This window comes from Artibeus jamaicensis, unplaced genomic scaffold (genome assembly GCF_021234435.1).
Source record: "Artibeus jamaicensis isolate MK-2021 breed Jamaican fruit bat unplaced genomic scaffold, CSHL_Jam_final scaffold_1964, whole genome shotgun sequence".
Lineage (NCBI taxonomy): Eukaryota > Metazoa > Chordata > Mammalia > Chiroptera > Phyllostomidae > Artibeus > Artibeus jamaicensis.
Window position 1 is genome coordinate 22,466,682 of NW_026522030.1, and position 20,843 is coordinate 22,487,524.

Consider the following 20,843-nt stretch of genomic DNA (forward strand, 5'->3'; position numbering starts at 1 on the left):
AGGCTGGGTGTAAACTCTTGGTTTCCTAAGCTCTCTATAGACCCAACTACTACCAGTTTTTCTATCACCCTTTTATCAAATATTTTTAAAAAGATTTTATTTATTTATCTTTTTAGAGGGGAAGGGAAGGAGAGAGGGAGAGAAGTATCAATGTATGGTTGCCTCTTGTGGATCCCCTGCTGGGAACTGGCCTGTGACCCAGGAACTCAATCCACTGAGCTACACCAGCCAGGGCTCTATCAAATATTTTTTTTATTAAAAGATTTTATTTATTTATCTTTAGAGGGGAAGGGAAGGAGAAAGGGAGAGAAACATCAATGTATGGTTGCCTCTCATGTGTCCCCTGCTGGGAACTGGCCTGCAACCCAGGCATGTACCCTCACTGGGAATTGAACCACGATCCTTTGGTTCGCAGGCCCATGCCCAATCCACTGAGCTTCACCAGCCAGGACTCTAGCAAATATTTTTCATCCAGTGTAGAAACTTTTCTTAGACCATGCAAAACCAAACAAAAGTGAGAATAGTATACTATTAGCTATCACTTGTTAAGCACCTATTCTGTGCTGAGCCCTGTGCTAGACACCTTATATTTTATTTTGTCTCTTGGCAACCCTATAAGATAGATAATATTATTCAAGTTTCATAGATGACAAGATTCAGAAAGTTTAAGTGACTTGCCTCAGATCACATAGCTGATAGGTAACCAGTTTGCAGTTCAAAGCTAGATCTTCTCCAGCTCCAAAACTGCGGAGGTTGGGCTTTATACTCTCTTGGATGTTAATAGATGAAACCTTTTCTTCTCACCTTTTCTGGATGGCAAAAGTGGAGAGAATGGCAAAGGAATTGACTAAAATAATTCTTAAAAGTTTTAGCCAGCCCTCATATTCCACAAGAGAAACTCAGATCTTTGCAGGTTGTAGGTCACTTTACTCTTTTGTCTTATCAAATTCATTGCCCTCAGTGTGCAAAGCCAATTCTCTTCACATCAGCGCTTCTCAAACTTTAGTGGACAAGGAAATCTTTGGAAAATCCATAACCTAATTTTGATCTATGCCTGGGCCTAAGATTAGAGAGAGAGAGCGTGTGCGCGAGCGCACACACACAGGCTTGCGTAAGCTCATATACAAACTCTCCCCAGGTTATTGTAATTCCCAAACTGGGATGTAGCTGATATAACAGCTAACATATTATAGATGTGTTGTCCCACACAACACAAAGCTATAAATGGACAGTTAATTTGGCTTCATTAAACATTTGTTAGAAGTTATTAAAAGGGTAAGAAACCTTTTCTTTTGGAAGGCCTAGTTCACAAACCTCAAGAGCAGGAAGTATCCCTGTATCTCAGAAGGAAACAACTAGGAATTGGAAAGCCACTAAGGAACTGAGGGTGACCATACTTCCTCTCTTCTGTTTTCTTTTCACTGTGGAATGGCTTTGGTAGAAAATGGCCACCCACACAGTCTACTGCCACCAGCTAGCTCCATGTTTCTGAGAGAATTGGAATGACATAGTCTAATCTAGCCTTGACTGGTTCTCCATGAGCCAGGAGGCCACCCTGGACAGTGCTGTGATCTGGAGATCATAGCTGCAGGGCCCCACACTGAGTGCAGGGATGCAAGCGCTCCCTAACATCACTGGGCAGACTTCCTGAAAGGTGACTACTGCATGTGCTTACTATGTAGCTTTGCATTTCAGATCAGGGTTATAGAACCAAGTATCATATCTTGCTGTGTGTAATTGTGGGCTGTGTGTACACCCACAATTTTGGCCCAGACTTTCAGAGAAAAAAACTTGTGTTTTAATTTTTTTAATTTAATTTTTATTATATTTAGAAACAAAACTGATTATTATATTCCAATGTATTATTTTGCATACAGATATCATTATTGCTTTCTATGGAGTTACACTTTTAATGCATATGCATAAATAAAAGAATTAAAAGTTTATATAGATACAGAATTAGTACTACCCATGTATAATGGGCACCCTTATTTTTCCCCTCAAAAATTTGGGCAAAAATGTGCCCATTATACACAGCAAAATATGGTAGATAAATCATCTGCTTTTAGAATTGGGAGGGCCTTATTAGCTTAATAGGGAAGAGAGACAAGATTTCAAGTCAGAATGATATGGTCTAAGCTGTAGGTAGAAGGCCGTCCTGGGAGCCTACAAGAAAGGAACTTAACGAGCCTGGACTTTGAGGGAATATTCAGAGAGGATATGTGTGACCTGAGTTATGACAGATAAATACGTGTTGGCCAGGTTGAGAAAAGTGTAGGAGAATGCATTTCTGGCATAGTGAACAGTGTAAGCATGAAATGGAGCATATATTTCATTGATGATTTTTTGTTTGAATAATAATTAATGAACAGTTACTTCTAGAGCATAAGGTCCTTAGCAGAATGTAAAGTTAGAGAGATAGGGAAGGGTAAGATTGAGGAGAGTCTTTTTTTTTTTTTTTTAATTCTCACCTGTAGGATATCCTTACTGATTTTTTTTAGAGAGCGAGGAAAGGAGAGAGAAAAGAGAGAGGGAAACATCCGCATAAGAGAGAAGCATTGATCAGTTGCCTCCTGTATGTGCACCAATTAGGAAAGGAACCTGCAACCTAGGTATGTGCCCTGACTGGGAATCGGACCCTCAACCTTTTTTGGTGTATGGGACGATGCTCCAACCTAACTGAGCCACTCGGCCAGAGCGAGATTGACAAGAACCTTGGTGCCATGCTAAGGAGCTTGGACTTAAATAAAGGGGAACTGTTAGACATTTTTGTAGGTGATGAAGGAGGATTCTCATTTTTATGAAGAGGACTCATTATAGTGTGGAGAAGAGTTTTGATTGTGGCATGTCTGGAAGCACAAAAAATACTTGCAGTTGTCCAAAGGAGACGTAGTAAGTGAGGATGGAGAGGAGGAGCCAACTGTAAGAATACTTTGGAGACAGACTTGGCAGGTCTGGGTGCAGTGATGGAATGAGGGAGAAAGAGAAGTCCAGGATAAAGTCCAGGATAAACTCCAGGTTTGGGTGACTGGGTAGATGGTGGCATGAGATGAAATGAGGAATTTGGGGAGGTGGAAGATGCTTTCTTTTGGACACATTTAGTTTAAAATGCCTCTGGGATACATCAGCAATGGTACAAGTTAGGCCGGGGGGGTTGCCGTAAGGGCTTATATTACAGAATAAGGGTGGTTGTCCCCACCAGTCTATCTCCTTTGTATAATTTTTCCTCAGTCCTCTCTGGCACTCTTGTTCCAACTACTCCCACTTCCCTTCGTGTGTGTGTGTGTGTGTGTATATATATATATATATTTTTTTTTTATTTTCACCTGAGGATATGCTCATTGATTTTAGAGAGAGGGGAAAGGGGATATAGGGAAAGAAATATTGTTGTGTTGACCAGTCCCTCTCATTTGGGCCCCTACCTGGGACCAAACCAGCAACCTAGGGATGTGCCCTGACCAGGAATCAAATCCACGACCCTTTGGTTTACAGGACAATATTCCAATCACTTGAGCCATACAGGCCAGGGCTCCTTTTAAAAAAAAAATTTTATTTATTTTTAAAGAGAAGGAAAGAGAGGGAGAGAAACATCCATGTGTGGTCACCTCTGGAGCATCCTCTACTGGGGACCTGGCCTGCAACCTAGGCATGTGCCCCGACTGGGAATCAAACCAGTGACCCTTTGGTTTGAAGGCCAGCACTCAGTCCACTGAGCTACACCAGCCAGGGTCTAGGGCTCCTATTTATATTTTAAGTTTAAGGCCTATCTAGTTTCTCCTTTCACAAATCTCCTGTGCAAGCAGTGGGTTACTTTATACAATGATTTGATGTGATTCGGCTTTGCCACAAGATTGCTGGTAGGATTTTAAATCAACTTCCTGGACTAAAAGATATATGAAGGCAGAAGTTATTTATCTCTTATTCATACTCACATCCCTAGTTGGTGCTGAATGAAGGAATGAATCATTAAATCACATTAAAGTGTTGAATAGTAGACTCTGAAATGCTCTTTCTCTAGGAACTTTTTTGTAAAATGTTTCTCTGAGTTGAATCTTGGAGAGTGAAAGGGGTTAGATTGGTAAAGAAGTAGAGAAGAGTATTTCAGGCAGAAGCAGCAGCGTGAGCAAAGGCATGGAGGCATAGAACAGAATGGTGTATGTGGCTAGAGCTAAGCAGTGCGATAGTAACTCTTACCTTGTCATCTGTCTCAGGTCACTCCAGCAAATGTAATAACATTTATAGGTCTGTTTAATAGTGGTTGTAATGTGTTCTGGGAATTGTGTTTTGTTTGTCAGTGTCTATCCATGTATAGATAAGAATTTGATATCTAAAATATGCCCAAACTGGCAGAAAACTTTTAGTCAGTTTATTTAGGTCCATAGTCCAATGGGAGTTATCTTTGAAGCTGTCTTTGAAGCCTAAGCAAAATTTACTGCTTCCTAATCTGTGTTCATGTAGCATATTATACTAATCTGTTATATTTTCTTATTTTCATGTTTCATTTGACTAGTAGCCCTGCCTATGCCTTTAATAATTCCTAGTATCTAGCATATAGTAAGCATTAGTTAAATGTTTGATGGATAACGAAGTGAATGGATGTTTGTACTCGGGGTCAGCCACATTAAGGAGAAGGGTATTTAGCTTATGTCCCTTTTCTCTTACAGCTCTTTGTAGTGGATGTCCAGACAAGCCAGATTACCAAGATTCCCATTCTGAAGGACCGGGACCCTGGTGGTATAACCCAGCAGGGCTGTGGTATCCATGCCATCGAGCTGAATCCTTCTAGAACACTGTTAGCCACTGGAGGAGACAACCCCAACAGTCTTGCCATCTACCGGCTGCCTACACTAGACCCTGTGTGTGTAGGAGATGTAAGTTTCCCCAGTAACTGAAGTTAGAGATAGCTTGTTTTTCAGTAGAGCTGGGTAAGTCACATGGGCCCTCCTCCCACAAGCCCTCTGGGAAGGGATAGTTTCCTGCTGACTCTGGGGGCATGGGGCTGAGGCGTGGGGGTGGAGATTTCAGAAATGGGGACTGGACTCCCCATAGGGAGTCTCAGGTATATTGACAGAGAGTATTTTTTGATGAAGGGGCAAGCAGCGTACCTCAGGGGCCAGCAGAAGTGGGTTAGTGTTTGAGTCCAGTTTCTCCTACTGCCCATAGTCAGAAAACAGTGTTTATTAAATCATTCATTGAGTAACTCTGTGAGTTAATTGAGCCTTCTGTGGCCAGGCATTATTTTATACATGTGGAGCTCAGCAGTGGATAAAACAGATAAAGCCTCTGTCCTCTTGAAGCCTGCATTCTAGTGAAGGGAGGCAACATGTAAGCTATGTAAACCAATAAATACTAGCAATATATCAGAGTTGATAATTGCCCAGGAGAGAAGTAATGGCAGACTAAAGCAGTAGAAAGTGTGTAGAAAATGCTATTTCAGATGATAGCCCCACTGATAAGAATGACATTTGAGCAGGGAGACTCAAAGGAAATGAGGGTGCAAACCGTGTTGATGTCTGGAAGAAGTTCCAGACAGAAGGAACGGCAAAGAGGTCAGGCTGTTATTCCAGGAAGCAAGGGAGAGAGCGTATGACAAGGCTGAGGGGATTAGAGGTGGGTGATTGCACGTAGAAGCCCCAAATAAGACATCCACAGATAGAAGTCCGGTGATATGTGTCTATCAGATATGCTTATTTTCCATAAGAATGCCAGTTTTACTCTGGTTTTGTACTCCTTAAGACAGAAGTTAAAGATTGTGGGATCATGCTCTGTGGGTTGAAATAGCCAGAGATTGGCATTGTAATTTTTACAAAGATAGTTTTAGCCAGACTTGTATGCTTTTCAAGAGTGTGCATTGTAATCCTTATTTTACTAATTTCCTTTTTTTTTTTTCTCTCCCTCTCTCTGTATCTGTCATTCCTTCGCCTCCAAGGATGGGCACAAGGACTGGATCTTTTCTATTGCTTGGATCAGTGACACTATGGCTGTGTCTGGTAAAATGTCTTTGGGCGGGGAGTCTTGGTGTGGTAGGGAGGGGGGAAAGCTAAAAGTTTAAAAGGAGTAGTAGTGTGAATGAAAATAGCCCAGTAAACAGAGAACCAGGAGTCAGGAGATCTTGCTTCTAATATTGGCTCTTTCTCTGATTTACCATGTGACCTTGGATAAGACATTTCCCCTCTGTATTCCTGATCTAGAAAATGGAGGTACTGGCATGCTTCATTTATTATTTATACTCTGCTTTGTCGTCCCCCCCCCACAAAAAAAAGCATGTGTGATGGCATACTAGCCTAACATCTTTGTGGGCTTCATTTAAATAATGGTTGTTGACATGTTTTGGAAAAGTTGATTGCTTTATAAAGTATTAGGAGAAATTATCATTTTCTGTACAACTAAGTATATAACACTAAGTTTCTTATTGATAAAAACCATATATTATTTTTTTCACAGTGGTAGAATAGTCAGAAAAAAAATATGGGAATGAGTGTAGAGAAGATAACCTAGAAACGTAGAAATGCTTTCTGGATACCCACAGTAGCCTAGGAGGCAGGCTCAGAGTGCAAACCATTTTTACTGGGTTCTCATGTAAAAATATAAACCCCCCATTCCAGGTTCCCAAATGAAAATAATTTTATTGCTAAAGTGCTTCACATGTGTTATCTTCTATAATCCTCTGAATAGTACCAGAGGGTTTGCATTATCAGCCGCATTTCACAATGAGAAAATTTAGATTCTGAGAGGTTATTGCTGTAAGTTGCTGTGGCCACACAGATTGTGAGAGATGGGGTCAGAATCTGAATCCAGGTCTGATTTCAAAGCCCATACTTAGAACTCTTAAAGCTAGGGGAACATAAGTATTTCTCCTTTGGATTCTTTTCTTTTTTTTTTTTAAGATTTTATTTATTTATTTTTAGAGAGAGGAGAAGAAAGGGAGAAAGATAAGGTGAGAAAAAAACATCAGTTGGTGTCCCCTCACATGCCCCCCTAGCTAAGTACCTGGCCCATAACCCAGGCACCTGCCCTAACTGGAAATCAAACCAATGACCCCTTGGTTTTCAGGCTGATAATCCACTGAGCCACACCAGCCAGGGCTCTTCTTTGCATTCTTTGTAAGGCAGTAGAAAGGAGCCAAGAGGAAAAATGAATCTGATGAGCAAGTATGTACTCAGCAGTGGTTGAGAAGTTTTTGATTCCCTTTTATTTGTCTCGCCAAGCAATGAGAGGGCAGAGGCTGTAATGTCACCTCTGTAGAGACTATATGTCAATAACCTGCACTAAATTTGGTTGTTGGAAGCCAGAATTTGTTTTTATTTGAGATCCTCCCATCTCTTCTTTCAGATACCCTGCTAGTGTCCTATGTTTTCAAGCTGGTAACTCCCACATGTGCATTTCCTGAACAAAAACAGCAGGTTTTAAGAACCCTGTCTGATATTAGAGACCTGAATTTGAATCCTCCTTCCACTTATTTTTTAAAAAATATATTTTATTGATTATGCCATTACAGTTGCTCTATTTCCCCCCTTCATTCCCCTCCACACCCCTCCCCCACCATTCCCCCCTTTAGTTTATGACCACATGTCTCAAGTTCTTTAGATTCTATATTTCCCATACTATTCTTGCCCTCCCCCTATCTATTTTCTACCTACTGTCTATGCTACTTATTTTCTGTACTTTCTCCCCCCTTCTCCTTCTCCCACTCCCCTGTTGCTAACCCTCCATGTGATCTTGATTTCTATGGTTCTGCTCCTAATCTAGCTGTCCTCTTAGTTTGCTTTTGTTTTAGGTGTGGTTCTTAATAACTGTGAGTTTGCTGTCCTTTCACTGTTCATCTTTTTTCTCGTCTTTTTCTTAGGTAAGTCCCTTTAACATTTCATATAATAAGGGTTTGGTGATGATGAACTCCTTGAATTTGATCTTATCTGAGAAGCACTTTATCTGTCCTTCTATTCTAAATGCAAACTTTGCTGGATAGATCAATCTTGGATGTAGGTCTTTGGATTTCATGACTTGGAATACTTCTTTCCAGCCCCTTCTTGCCTGTAAGGTCTCTTTTGAGAAATCCTCTGACACTCTGATGGGAACTTCTTTGTTAGGTGACTGTCCCCTTATCTCTTGCTGCTTCTAGGATTCTCTCCTTCATTTTCATCTTGGCTAATGTAATTATGATGTGCCTTGGTGTGTTCCTTCTTGGGTCCAACTTGTTTGGGACTCTCTGAGCTTCCTGGATTTCCTGGAAATCTATTTCCTTTGCCAGATTGGGGAAATTCTCCTTTATTATTTGTTCAAGTAAGTTTTCCACTTGTGGCTGCTCCTTTCCCCCTTCTGGTAGCCCTATAATTTGGATGTTGAAGCATTTAAAGATGTCCTGGAGGTTCCTAAGCCTCTCCTCATTTTTTGAATTCTTGTTTCTTCATCCTTTTCTGTTTGGTCATTTTTTTCCTCTTTCTGGTCCACTCCTTTGATTTGAAACCCAGTTTCCTTTCCATAACTATTGGTTTCCTGTGCATTTCCATTCATTTCAATTAGTTTAGCCTTCATATGTTTTTCTAATTTGTGACTAAAATCAACCAGTTCTCTGAGTATCCTGATCATCAGTATTTTGAACTGTGCATCTGAAAGTTTGGCTATTTCTTCATCACTTAGATTTATCAGCTCTGGGGCTCTGAGTTGTTCTTGAGCCATGTTTTGATCTGTTCATGCCTGTTATGTATGAGGAGTGGAGCCTTAGTTGTTCACCAGGGTAGGGCCACCCAGGTCGCTCGCTGGTTTGTGATGCTATATGTGGGGGTGGGGTCAGAGAGGGACAATGGCGGTCCCCTCTGCCGCTTTCCGCCACTGGGGCCTGCACAGTCTGTCTCACCGCTTGCTCCTTCACCAGTATCTGCGCATGAATGTGTGACGTGGTCAGCCCTCAGTGGGTCTGCCCGCTACTCCACACCCGGGATCCGCCCATGGCTGCTGGCATGCCTGGGTTGCGTGCCCAGGTGGGTCTGGTGGATCTTTCCTGCCCGACCCTGCTCTGCTGCTGGCTCTGCCCCTCTTACCAGTTTGGCTGAAGGGTCATTGTTGTCAGACTTCCGTATAGTTCAATTTTCTGTGGTTTGGCTACATTTTTGTTGCTAAAACTTTGCTGTTTTTAAACTTGGTTGTGTGAGAAGGCGCAGTGCTTCCACCTACGCCTCCATCTGGGCGGAAGTCCTTCTCCTTCCACTTATTAGCACAAAATTTTGAGCAAGTTACTTAGCTTTTTGAGAGAGACTTGGGTTTCCTCATTTGTAACGTGGATAATGATAATAGATACTTTAGTAGGTCACTGAGAAGGTTAAATGAGATAATGCATAGTGGCCACCATATTGAAAATGCTCAGTACTTATAAACCAATGCTGATGTTTAGACTTGATAATGAGCATCAACCTCTGAACATTCCACCTCAAAATCTGTATATTTAATCTCATCATCACCCTTTCATAACTTCCCTCCACCACATTGACATGTATTAGTGAGTGCTTCCTCCTTACCCAGTAGCACGGCCAGAGAACTAAGACTCATCTTAGGCTCTTTAGTCTTCTTAGAATAATACCAAGCCATGTTGATACTATTTTCTAAAGTATTTCTGTATCCATCCATTTCTTTATCTTCTCCATTTGAATCCTTATACATCTCTAGAGTTACTGAAGTATCCTACGAGGTCCATCTGGAAAAAGTCCAGCCATTGTTAACATAATGAAAACACTTTACACAACACGTACATAACCTGACAGCCAAGGAGAGGGGACTGGGATGTGCATACATGAACAATGACAACTTGACTGTACTAGTTGGGGGACAGGAGGGTAGTAAATGCTGTTGAGTGTGGCCATTGCATTCAAAATGACTGAGCGAGTAGAGCAATGAATTTGCATCAAATTTTGCAGTAAGTTTGAATTTCAACATTCCTCCATGGAAACTATTTAGATGATTCAGAAGGCTTTTGGGGGTGATACAATGAGTGCAGCACAAATAAAAGTGGCACAAATATTTCAAAGATGGTTGAGAATCTGTTGAAAGTGATCCACATTCTGGAAGGCCTGCAACAAGCAAAACACCTGAGAATGTTGAACTCTGTGTGGGCTGCAATCAACAAAGATCAGTGATTGTCAATGTGAGAACTAGAAGCTGATCTGGGGACTCCAAAACCTGTGTCCAAGTTTTTATTGTTGTTGTTGTTGTTAGATTTTACTTATTTATCTTTAGAGGGGAAGGGAAGGAGAGAGGGAGAGAAATATCAATGTATGGTTGCCTCTCATGTCTCCCCTGCTGAGAACTGGCCTGCAACCCAGGCATGTGCCCTGACTGGGAATCGAACCTCGATCCTTTGGTTCGCAGGCCCATGCTCAATCCACTGAGCTATGCCAGCCAGGGCTGTGTCCAAGGTTTGGACACAGGTTTTTGGCATGAAACGTGTCGTGGCAAAATTTGTTCTGTGGCTTCTGATGCAGTTGCTAATGACTTGATTCAGACTGCTACCAATAAACCAGATTTTCCCAAGAAGGAGATATCTGGAGATGGATTGTGGGTCTATGGCTATGACCTGGAAACGAAGGCCCAGTCATCCCAGTGGAAGTTGCATGGTTCCCCATGCTTGAAGAAGGCATGGCAACGTCACAGCAATGTGAAGACCATGTTAACTGTGTTTTGATTGGGAAGGTGCCTGCTTTGAAGGGGACTGAGGCATCATTGTCCTTTGTAGAGTGTTTCATGTATCTTGAATCTTCTTCAGTAAGAATCTTTTTCATGGCTGGATACTTTCTGGGCATACCTTGTATATTTTCTTTTAATTTTGTCTCCTCGAATTTAATCTTCATGTTGCTACCAAATTCTTTAATTTTTTCTAACTGTGAAAGTAATGCACATAAGAATTTTTAATATCCTCACATGAGGATATATTTATTGATTTTAGAGAGAGGGTGGAAGGGAAAAAGAGATTCCTGTATGCACCTGTATGATTCCTGTATGACAGACTGTAAGTATACAAATTGTAAAATTCAACATTTCAGGATACTTGAAGTTTTTCAGAAAAACTTGTGCAGTTTTATTTTTTAAATTTTCACAATAAACCCCTTGTAGTTCTCCAGCTATGCCCTGGCCTTTTCTAGATTTCGTACATGATGAACCCTCTGCTTTGAATCCCTGCCCACAATCCTTATGATGCAAACAAATTGGATATTTTTGCCATGTTAGATAATTCTTACTACAAAGCATTCAGGAGATTTATGTGGAAAGGGCACCTGGTTTCAAAGGAAAGTTGACAAATAACTTTACTGGAAAGGAATTTTAAAACCATGATTTTTTAGTGGTGCTCGATATTCTGTTTTATAACTATGCCATAGCTATATTGTTGGAAATATGGATTGTTCTGAACAGACATCTTTGTATATGGGTCTTACGACGGAGCATTATTCCTAGATGGGAACACAGGCTTCTGCGGCTTGCTGCAGATTTCTTGGTTGTACTCAGTTACCACCGGCAATGTATGTCGGGCTCAATTTAAAGAAAAATGTTCTTAGTTTTTTAAGTGCTTCATTATTGTTTGTTAAGGAAAACTGTCTTCTTAAGCATTTAGCTTATATAGAATAGTCTTCTTAATAGAAGATTTGTGGTCCCTCTGGGTCCATGGAAAGCCTTCAAGAAGCCCACGAATCTCCTTGAAAGTAAATGTATAATGTGCTATTTTTGCGTATTTTTCTAGAGATTCCTAAGTCTCTTGAATGGCTTTGAGACTCAGGAAAGGCTAAGTACCAACCGATGTAAAGTGGAGATTCACAAACCCTGCTGCCCAGTAGAAGTCACCTGTGTGTGCATGCCCAAGTGACCTAAGCATTTGACTTGGAAAGTTACTGAGCTTAATCAAACTCTTCTGTCAAAAGTCATGTTATGCTTCAAGGATATACATAGCCCTGACTGGTGTGGCTCAGTGGATTGAGCACTGGCCTGAGAACCAAAAGATCTCTGGTTCAGTTCTGGTCAGAGCATATGCCTGGGTTGCAGGTCAGGTCCCTGGTTATGGGCAGCTGATCGATGTATCTCTCTCATGCAGTGATGTTTCTTTCCCTCTCTTTCTCCCTTCCTTCCCCTCTCTCTAAAAGTAAGTAAGTAAGTAAATAAATAAATAAATAAAGATGGTTTTTTGTTTTGTTTTTTTCTTACTGGACAAGACATTTTTTACTGATTTTAGAAACAGAGGCAGCAAAAGAGAAACATTGATCAGTTGCCTCCTGTATGCATCCTTACTGGGGAATCAAACCTGTACCCTAGGTGTGTGCCCTGACCAGGTGTTGAACCCACAAACGTTCGGTGTATGGGATGATGCTCCAACTAACAACCATGCAGCCAGGGTTTAAAGGTTATATTTTAACTACTACACCTTAGTTGAATCATCCCCTTGGTCTAGCTATTAAAACGCGTATATCTCTTTGTTTTGGATGGGCAACCTGACCAAGCTTTAGCACATATGAGGATGAGGCACAAAAAACTAGACTGAAAGAGCCTATTTTTGCCTTCTGTGGGACTGTCCTGTGGAGAGTTGGGTATGTCTGACATTTGTGGTCTTTTTGACCTGCAGGCTCACGTGATGGTTCCATGGGACTTTGGGAGGTGACAGATGATGTGTTGACCAGAAGTGATTCAAGGCACAGTGTGTCACAGGTCCCTGTGTATGCCCACATCACTCACAAGGCCTTAAAGGACATCCCCAAGGAAGACACAAACCCTGACAACTGCAAGGTCCGTGCTCTGGCCTTCAACAACAAGAACAAGGTATGAGTTTGCCAAACGTTGCCTGAAGCCTATTACTCTTGTTCCAACTTCTTGGCTTATGTCTTAGTAGAAGCACTTCCCTTTTCCCCTAAGTCATTGCTTGCTGGGTAGCATGGTTCTGAGCCCTCAGGGCACCTCTTGAAGATGAAGGGATGTTGGTGATAAATTATAACAAATTAAAAAACCCACTCTTTGTATTGAGCTCTGTCTTATTTCTCTGGATGGTCCATATTTGTGGGCCAGCCTTTCAGAGTCTCCGCAGGGCCACTCTGATTTGACTGTCTCTTATTTGCATATGCCTTTGCAGGAGCTCTATTTTGGGTGTTATTTTCATATATGTCTCTGAAAGCAATCACTTATTTTTCTCTCTGGTATTTAGTTTATTTTTATTTTTCATTGTCTCTTCAAAACACAACCACCACATCTTATCTAATCATTAAGTTAGATCTCCTGCAACTGGGGTATTTAGTGTTGAGATGGAGACATAGAGCCATAAGATGAAAAAGACTTCTTCCAAAATCTGAATTAGGCCACAATTTGAAGGGTAGTTCCATTAGCCTTTTATCCTCCTTCAATATTCATGTCTTAGGGGTGATTTATCTTTCCTAACTTAGACTCTCCACTTATAGAAGCTCTTACACTGAGACTTATAAAACTATCCTTCATGTGTGTGCTTTGTTCTGTCACTGAGGATGCCATGGGAATGATTGCATAGTAAGAGCTTTTTGAACTATGTTGTTGTTAGAAACTGGACTGACTTCTTGGATTCTCTCAAGAAGCAGTATGAATTTCATAAGCTGTCCAGCTGCATTCCATAGGCTTGATAATGAGATGATATTCCCTGGCACTCCTGCTGGAATCATCATGAGATAAGAATGAAGAATGGGAGAACCTGAACTTCAAGGTTTTTCCCTGCTTACCGTTGTATATTAGTTGCTACAGATTGGAATATAACCTGTTCTTCATTGCTCTTGTAGGAATTGGGAGCAGTATCTCTGGATGGCTACTTTCATCTCTGGAAGGCTGAAAATACACTGTCTAAGGTGTGATAAACATGACTTAGTAGTTTTACTTAAAAATTCACCTTATGGTTAAAGTACTTTATTTTTTTAAATATTTTATTTATTTATCTTTAGAGGGGAAGGGAAGGAGAGAGGGAGAGAAACATCAATGTGTGGTTGCCTTTTGTGTGTGCTCCTCTGGGAACTAGCCTGCAACCCAGGCATGTGCCCTGACTGGGAATAGAACCACGATCATCTGGTTCACAGGCCTGCGCTCAATCCACTGAGCTATGCCAGCCAGGGCTGGTTAAAGTACTTTAATTGTCCCTGGGCTTTTTCCTTTTTGTCTAAAGCGTCAGCGCTGCAAGGGTCTGGGCATGTGATTCCATGGTGCATGAAATCCTGAGTCTGGCATGCCTCTCTTAAAAGTCTTTAGCTCTGCCCTGGCTGGTGTGGCTTAGTGGATTGTATGCCGGTCTGCGGACTGATTTCCATTCCCAGTCAGGGCACATACATGCCTGAGTTGTAGGCCAGGTCCAGTTGGGGGGGTGTGAGAGCCAGCTGATGAAGGTTTCTCTTGCACACTGATGTTTCTCTCTCTCCCTTTCTTCCCTGTCTCTTAAAAAAAATAAATAAATAAAATATTTTTTTAAAAAGTCTTTAACTGTGGCTGGGTAGCTAAGTTGGTTAGAGCACCATCCCAATATGCCATGATTGTGGGTTCAGTCCTCAGGTTACATACAAAAAGCAACCAATGAATACATAAATAAACGGAACAATGAATCTTTCTCTCTCAACATCAATAAATAAACACTTTTTAAAAAAAAGTCTTGCCCTGCTTGGTGTGGCTCAGTGAATTGAGCACCAGCCTGCAAATTGAAAGGTCACCAGTTTGATTCCTGGCCAGGGCACATGCCCGGGTGGTAGGTCAGGTCTCCAGCTGGGGGTGTGCAAGAGGCAACTGATTAATGTTTCTCTCACACATGGGTATTTCTCTTCTTCTTTTTCTCCCTCTCTTTTTCTCTCTCTCAAAATCTTTTTTAAAACCCAAGTCTTTTTTTCATCTTTAACTTTTTTTTACAAGATTTTATTTATTTATTTACTTTTAGAGAGGGAGAGAAAAAATGTGTGGTTGTCTCTCTCATGCCCCCTAGTGGGGACCTGGCCTGCAACCCAGACATGTCCTGACAGGGAATTGAATCAGCCACCCTTTGGTTTACCAGCTGGGCACTCAATCCACTGAGCCACACCAACTAGGGCAAGAAAAACCCCAAGTTTTTAAAAGAAATACACCCTTTTTGGGGGATGCCCACTCAAAATCTCCTTTTTGAGTGAGTTTTCTTTCTCCTAAATTCTAAGGGTCTGCATGAGACTTGCAGCCAGGGGAGCAACGAGCAGTAGCAGCACATCCTGGGCTAAACCCCTGAGCCTGTCTCCAAGGCCCTCTTTTCTCCAACTTACCAGTGAGCTAAGAACAGCGCTGCCTTGGCTCACTTCTTTCCCATAATGTTTCTAGACAGCCAAAGCAGCCCTGCTTAGGCTTGCTCCTGTTGCTGCTTCTATGCTAAACCCTTCCTTGTTAAATTGTCCCTAGCTTTAATAAATGTACTCTCAAAATCAAAGGAAAAAAAGGCTTTAAAAGAGATCAGAGGGGCAACTTCTTTCCCACTGCAAGGGCTTGCCGAGAGGCTCCTTTAACAGGCAGTCCCCCAATGCACAATATGTTTAAGCATTTGCTTATGGATTTTTGAGTCTGGCATGTTGTGAGTGCTGGAAAACCTAAATGTTAGGAACCACTGGCAACTAAAGATCACTAAACGAAGATAATCATCTCTAAAATAATCATGTAATGAGAATATGGATTTAACTTGTAATATTTACAAGCAATTTTTGCATAAAGTGAAGCCTACCTGTGGATCATTTGCCCTCTTGTCCTAGAGGCCTTCCCTACTTGTCACTTCTGTGATAAACTCTCAAGAGTTATCAGAGCCTCGGGAATTATTTCTTTATGTCGCAGTAGCCTTTGAATCCCTCTTGCTTAGTACCTTACCTGCAGAAGGCACCCACAGAGATTTGGCAGAATGGGAGGGATCCAGGGTTAAGACTGGTTGGGGTTACTTGGGGTTGAACCAGTCCCATGAGTGTGCTTTCTGTGATGTGCAACCCCACACAACTGGGGAGTTGGGCTGAGGGTAGCCAGAATTGAGTCCCTTTGAAGAGCAGTGAGAGGGGTGGTGGCTCTTCCTGGCAGAGAAAACAGAGTGGTGCCTTGGTTGTAGTACCCTGGGGTTATCCTGGGAAATGGCCTGCAGGTTTTGGTTTTTCTCTCTGCTTCTGATTATTTAATTCCAGCTTGACCTTTTCCCCTAACCAGCCTATACAGTCTATATCTTATTACAGTCACCCTCTTTTTCTCTTACATACCTAGTTGTGGGGCAGTGTGTTATTTCCTTAATTGGCACTTGTCTTTTCTTCCCCCTCTGACTTTGTATCCTTGTATATGAGGAGAAAACCCCAAAGTAGGTGTCTAAGAACAGTGCCCTGCTCTGTGCTCTCTGGTAATGCTCTGGATACATCTCTTTTCTCTATGTTTTCAGCTTCTCTCCACCAAACTGCCATATTGCCGTGAGAATGTGTGCCTGGCCTATGGTAGTGAATGGTCAGTGTATGCTGTGGGCTCCCAGGCTCACGTCTCCTTCTTGGATCCACGGCAGCCATCATACAACATTAAGTCTGTTTGTTCCAGGGAGCGAGGCAGTGGTAAGAGTCCCTGTGTTTCGGGTTTGTTTGTTTGTTTTCAGTTATAGTTAAGACGCTCACATTTCAGAACAGAGAGAATACTGTGTATAAATGGGAGTAGTAAGGGAAAGAATAAATAGGCTTTGCTGGAATGATACCTGCAATATACAGTTTTGAGAGTTTTTTGTCACTGTTACAGGAGTAGGTTTTATACCTCATAAGGAAAGACTGATGCCACAAATGCCATTCTGCAGTTTTTATGTGCCAAGAGACATCTTTATATCCCATACACTTACTTGATACACAGATGCATTTTCTCTGTGACCCAGAGTGGTTGGGTGATTTGTTTTAAATTCACACTGTGAGAGACAGTGCTTCTTTGGGTCCTTCAGTTCTAGGCTGTTTGCTACCCTAATAACACTATACCAGATGAAGACCTCTTGCAGTTCCTCAGTAGTAGTTTTAAGTCAAATACAAGGAAGCCTTTATTAATGTAATGATTTGTAAATGTGCCTATCACCCTCAGTTTCAATATAGGTTGGAAGCATAATGGAGAAGAGCTTAGAGTTACGAATAGTGACTCCAGAGTGAGCCTAGAGGGGAGGCAAGGAGGTTCAGGGCTCACTTACGGTCTTAGGTCAAAACCATCTTGAGCATCACACACATCTGGCCTTTCTCTGAGATTTATGGGGAGGTTCCCATTATGTGTATGGATGGCAGTATGTCATCAGGGTTCTGTGGCTTTGGACTGAGATACCCCTGCTGTGGGAAAGGTACACAGGGCTACCATTTGAAATTCAGGCAGGCAGACTATCAAGTGAATCCTCCCCCTGCTCATTGCCCTTTTCTCTGTCAGGGATCCGGTCAGTGAGCTTCTACGAGCACATCATTACTGTGGGCACAGGGCAAGGCTCCCTGCTATTCTATGACATCCGATCTCAGAGATTCCTGGAAGAGAGGCTCTCGGCTTGTTATGGGTCCAAGCCCAGGCTAGCAGGGGAGAATCTCAAACTAACTACTGGCAAAGGCTGGCTGGTGAGTAAGCCCCTGCCCAGCATGCTTACTGGACAGTGACAGAAGAATTGTCTTTGCTGTATTCCCACCCACTCCCACTGACATACCACTACCCATATACTTTTTCACTAGTGAGAGGCACTCCTTGGACCAGAGGCACTTTTCACTTGATTTTGCTTCTGTGTTGGCATATCCGTGGGAAAACAGACCCGGTAAGACATACTAGTTAACCTAGGGTTTCCCCCCAGGTAATAGTAGAGCAGGAAGCAGAAGGAACCTCCTGCTGAGGCAGCCAGTGAATTATTAAAGAGTTGGGTTCCAGCTGTCCTAAGAAGACCTTTGGTTTGTATACTAATTCCTCAGCCTACTTAGTTCCTCCCCAGTATTCAGTTGAAAAAGTGAGGACCCTAGCCCTGGCCAGGTAGCTCACTTGGTTAGAGCATCATCCTAATATGTCAAAGTCGCCTAATATGCCAGTCAGTCGGAGCACATACAGGGAGCAATCAATGAATGTATAAATAAGTGGAACAAAAAAACCATTCTCTCTGTCTCTCTCTAAAATTAATTTTTAAAAAAAATGAGGCCTCTATTCACATTAGCATCAATCTGCTACATCAGGTTATAGGTACAGGACCCTCTTCTCTTAAAAAGACCAGAAAGTATTCCTGTCCCTTCCTTCCCCCTTTCCTGCCCCGTGGCCTAGAGGTGCTAAAAAAGTCTCTCTCTCTCCCTTCCCACAGAATCATGATGAAACCTGGAGGAATTACTTTTCGGACATTGATTTCTTCCCCAATGCTGTTTACACCCACTGCTACGACTCATCCGGAACAAAACTCTTTGTGGCAGGGGGTCCTCTTCCTTCAGGGCTCCATGGAAACTATGCTGGGCTCTGGAGTTAATGACAACTAACTCTCTCCCAAAATGCAGAGATTTACACTAATTTCCATCCTCCGTTTCCTTGTTTTTCTTTTGATTTTTTTGCAATTGTGTGAGGCCCTCATATTTTAGTGGGAACACCAGAGTTTGCCTATGGTTTAGGCTCTTGACAGAAAGAAGTTCTATGTAGAAATCTGAAGGTTTTGTTTGTTTTTTACCTTTTTTCCCTTTTGGTAATCAGAATTTTACTATATTTTTTCTTTTTGGCTTCTCAACCAAACGTCTAATTCCTATTTGTATTTTTTTCAAGTGACACACACTTTCTCTGATTTCTTTAGGTTGACATAGTCATTCTCACCCTTACTTCACTCTTGAGAGGTAGGGCTCCTTTACAATTATGTGGTTGCTGTCAGACTTTCTGTGAAAGTTTGGGGGCTGTGTGTGTGTGTGTGTGTGTGAACTTGTGTACCTGTAAGTACTGTGTGTTACTGAAATTACCTGGAGTAAGGATTACTTGTAATTAAAATATTTATAAAAGAAACAACTTTGTCCATGGAGTCCAGCTTTGGGACTAGTCTTTATCTTGTTTTTTAAAGTCTAATAACACTGATTATGGAAAGTAAAAACAGAAAAATCACCAGGAAAACCTTTTGAATTAGGTTACAGACTTCCTGGGGACTCTTGTGCCAGGATTCCAAAGTGATCCCTCCCCTACCTGTCTTCCATCTGTGTATCTCCCAGGTGGAGAACACTTCTCTTTATGTGTCACTTCCACTTCAACTTCCTGTCCACTTAGCAGTGGCCACTCCCCTAAAACATCAGTCTCCATCCAAATACAGCTCTGGAGGCTGCAGAAAGCTTGGTAGAATTTGGTAAAGGGGATCCCCACCCCAACCTCCCTTGCCCTTCCCCTCAAACAAGACCTGATCTGGTATCTCAGGGGCCTGGAGATGGGGGCTTTAAGTAAGCTAAGATTAACATTCTCTGTCCCCTTGGCTTTGGGGGTAAACTTCTCCTTTGCCTTTCTTCTAGTCTCTGTAGTGGGTTTTGCTTTTGATTTCTAAATTGGATTCAGTCCAGGAGGGTGGGGAGAGTAGGTGCTTTATCTGTGTGTAGTGCGTGCTTCATGTGTGGATGTTTGTTTTCTTAATACAGTGGGGCTGGGGTTGCAGCCTCCTCTCACACTCTGTTGCCTCAGCCCTGAGATGGTGATGTGGTCGCCTGCAGCCACCAGCATTGTGCATGTTAAAAGCATTGGTGTGATTAGTAATTTGTTCTTCCCTTGAACTGTCTAGTCTGAGGTTTTTAAACTTGCAGGCACTAACTGTGATGTCCAGTTATTCCTTGCTTTTTATGCATCATGTTGCAAATAACAGCTGTTTCCACCAACAATTCTTCCTCCATCAGAAGCACATAACTCTGCTTCTGTCAACAGCCCATTCTGAGGAAAGGGAAAGTCATACTTATTCCTGCACTCCAGGTTGTAAATTGCTCTCCTAGACATCCCGCTCTTCTGGCTGTAAGTGAGAAGACTGAAGAGTGTCTTGATGATGGGGGATGGTGGGAAGGGAAGTCAGCAAGTGACCATATCTTGGTGGCACAATGCAGACACCATGGGTTTTAGAATTCTCATCTTCTAACAGAGAAATAGGTGCTATACAGGGAATTAAGCAAAATCCTGGATGCTGTAGATCTTTTGTCTTAATTTTTTTTCTATTAAACTACAAGCTGTAGATTTCTTAGTTCTCACAGAACTCCTATCATTTTAAACCAACTTGTATATTTAAAAAAAAATTTAAGTAGGATGTTTTGTTTTGTATTGTTGCCTGACCCTCCTCTGTGATGGGTAGTGTGTTTGAGTTTTCTTTTCAAATATGTAGTACTTGACATTTTGCCAAGTAAAAAAATAAACGTTATTCCAGTACAAAGTGGTTTGAGTGAGTATGTATAGCTAAAAGGCAGAGGGAAAAGGCCCTAAGTAACTGGTTGGGGTGTTAGGATTGCTTAGAGCAGAAGCGAAACACAAGTATTCCCTTAAGGTTAATGGCAGGTGAAGTGTGCCCTGGCTGGTGTGGCTCAGTGGATTGAGTGCCAGCCTGTGAACTGAAGGGCCACTGGTTCCTTTCCCAGTCAGGGCACATGCCTGAGTTGCTGGCCAGGTCCCCAGTTGGGGACATGTGAGAGGCAACGAATCAATGTTTCTCTCCCTCTCTTCCTTCCTCCTAAAAATAAATAAATAAATAAATAAATAAATAAATAAATAAATAAATAAATTTTTGATCTTTAAAAACATTTTAAAAAGCCAGATGAAGTGTAAACACTAAGACCTGCCTGGTCTTGGTCCCCAGCTCTAGCCTGAGATAAAGTTACTCTGGGATCCAGTTGAGGGTAGATGTGTCCACTGGAAGTACTGTGGTGCTTGAA

General features: G+C 41.9%; 1 protein-coding gene across 3 annotated transcripts in view; it reads left to right on the forward strand.

The window, feature by feature from the left end:
- DCAF12 (DDB1 and CUL4 associated factor 12) overlaps positions 1-20,631 on the forward strand; it is a 34,911-nt gene extending 14,280 nt beyond the window's left edge. Inside the window, exons 3-10 of one of the 3 annotated variants that reach the window (XR_005083381.2) lie at positions 4,665-4,871; positions 5,930-5,990; positions 12,596-12,789; positions 13,767-13,832; positions 16,388-16,550; positions 17,386-17,564; positions 17,676-17,755; positions 18,284-18,360. Coding sequence is in view for 2 of the 3 variants with exons in the window: in XM_037151603.2 (XP_037007498.1) it covers positions 4,665-4,871; positions 5,930-5,990; positions 12,596-12,789; positions 13,767-13,832; positions 16,388-16,550; positions 17,386-17,564; positions 18,284-18,442 (1,029 nt within the window). In the remaining variant the exon portion in view is untranslated. Of the gene's footprint in view, positions 1-4,664; positions 4,872-5,929; positions 5,991-12,595; positions 12,790-13,766; positions 13,833-16,387; positions 16,551-17,385; positions 17,565-17,675; positions 17,756-18,283 lie in introns of all 3 variants that reach the window. The other 2 variants (XM_037151603.2, XM_037151602.2) reach the window with 2 other exon arrangements.
- The last annotated feature ends 212 nt before the right edge of the window (positions 20,632-20,843 follow it).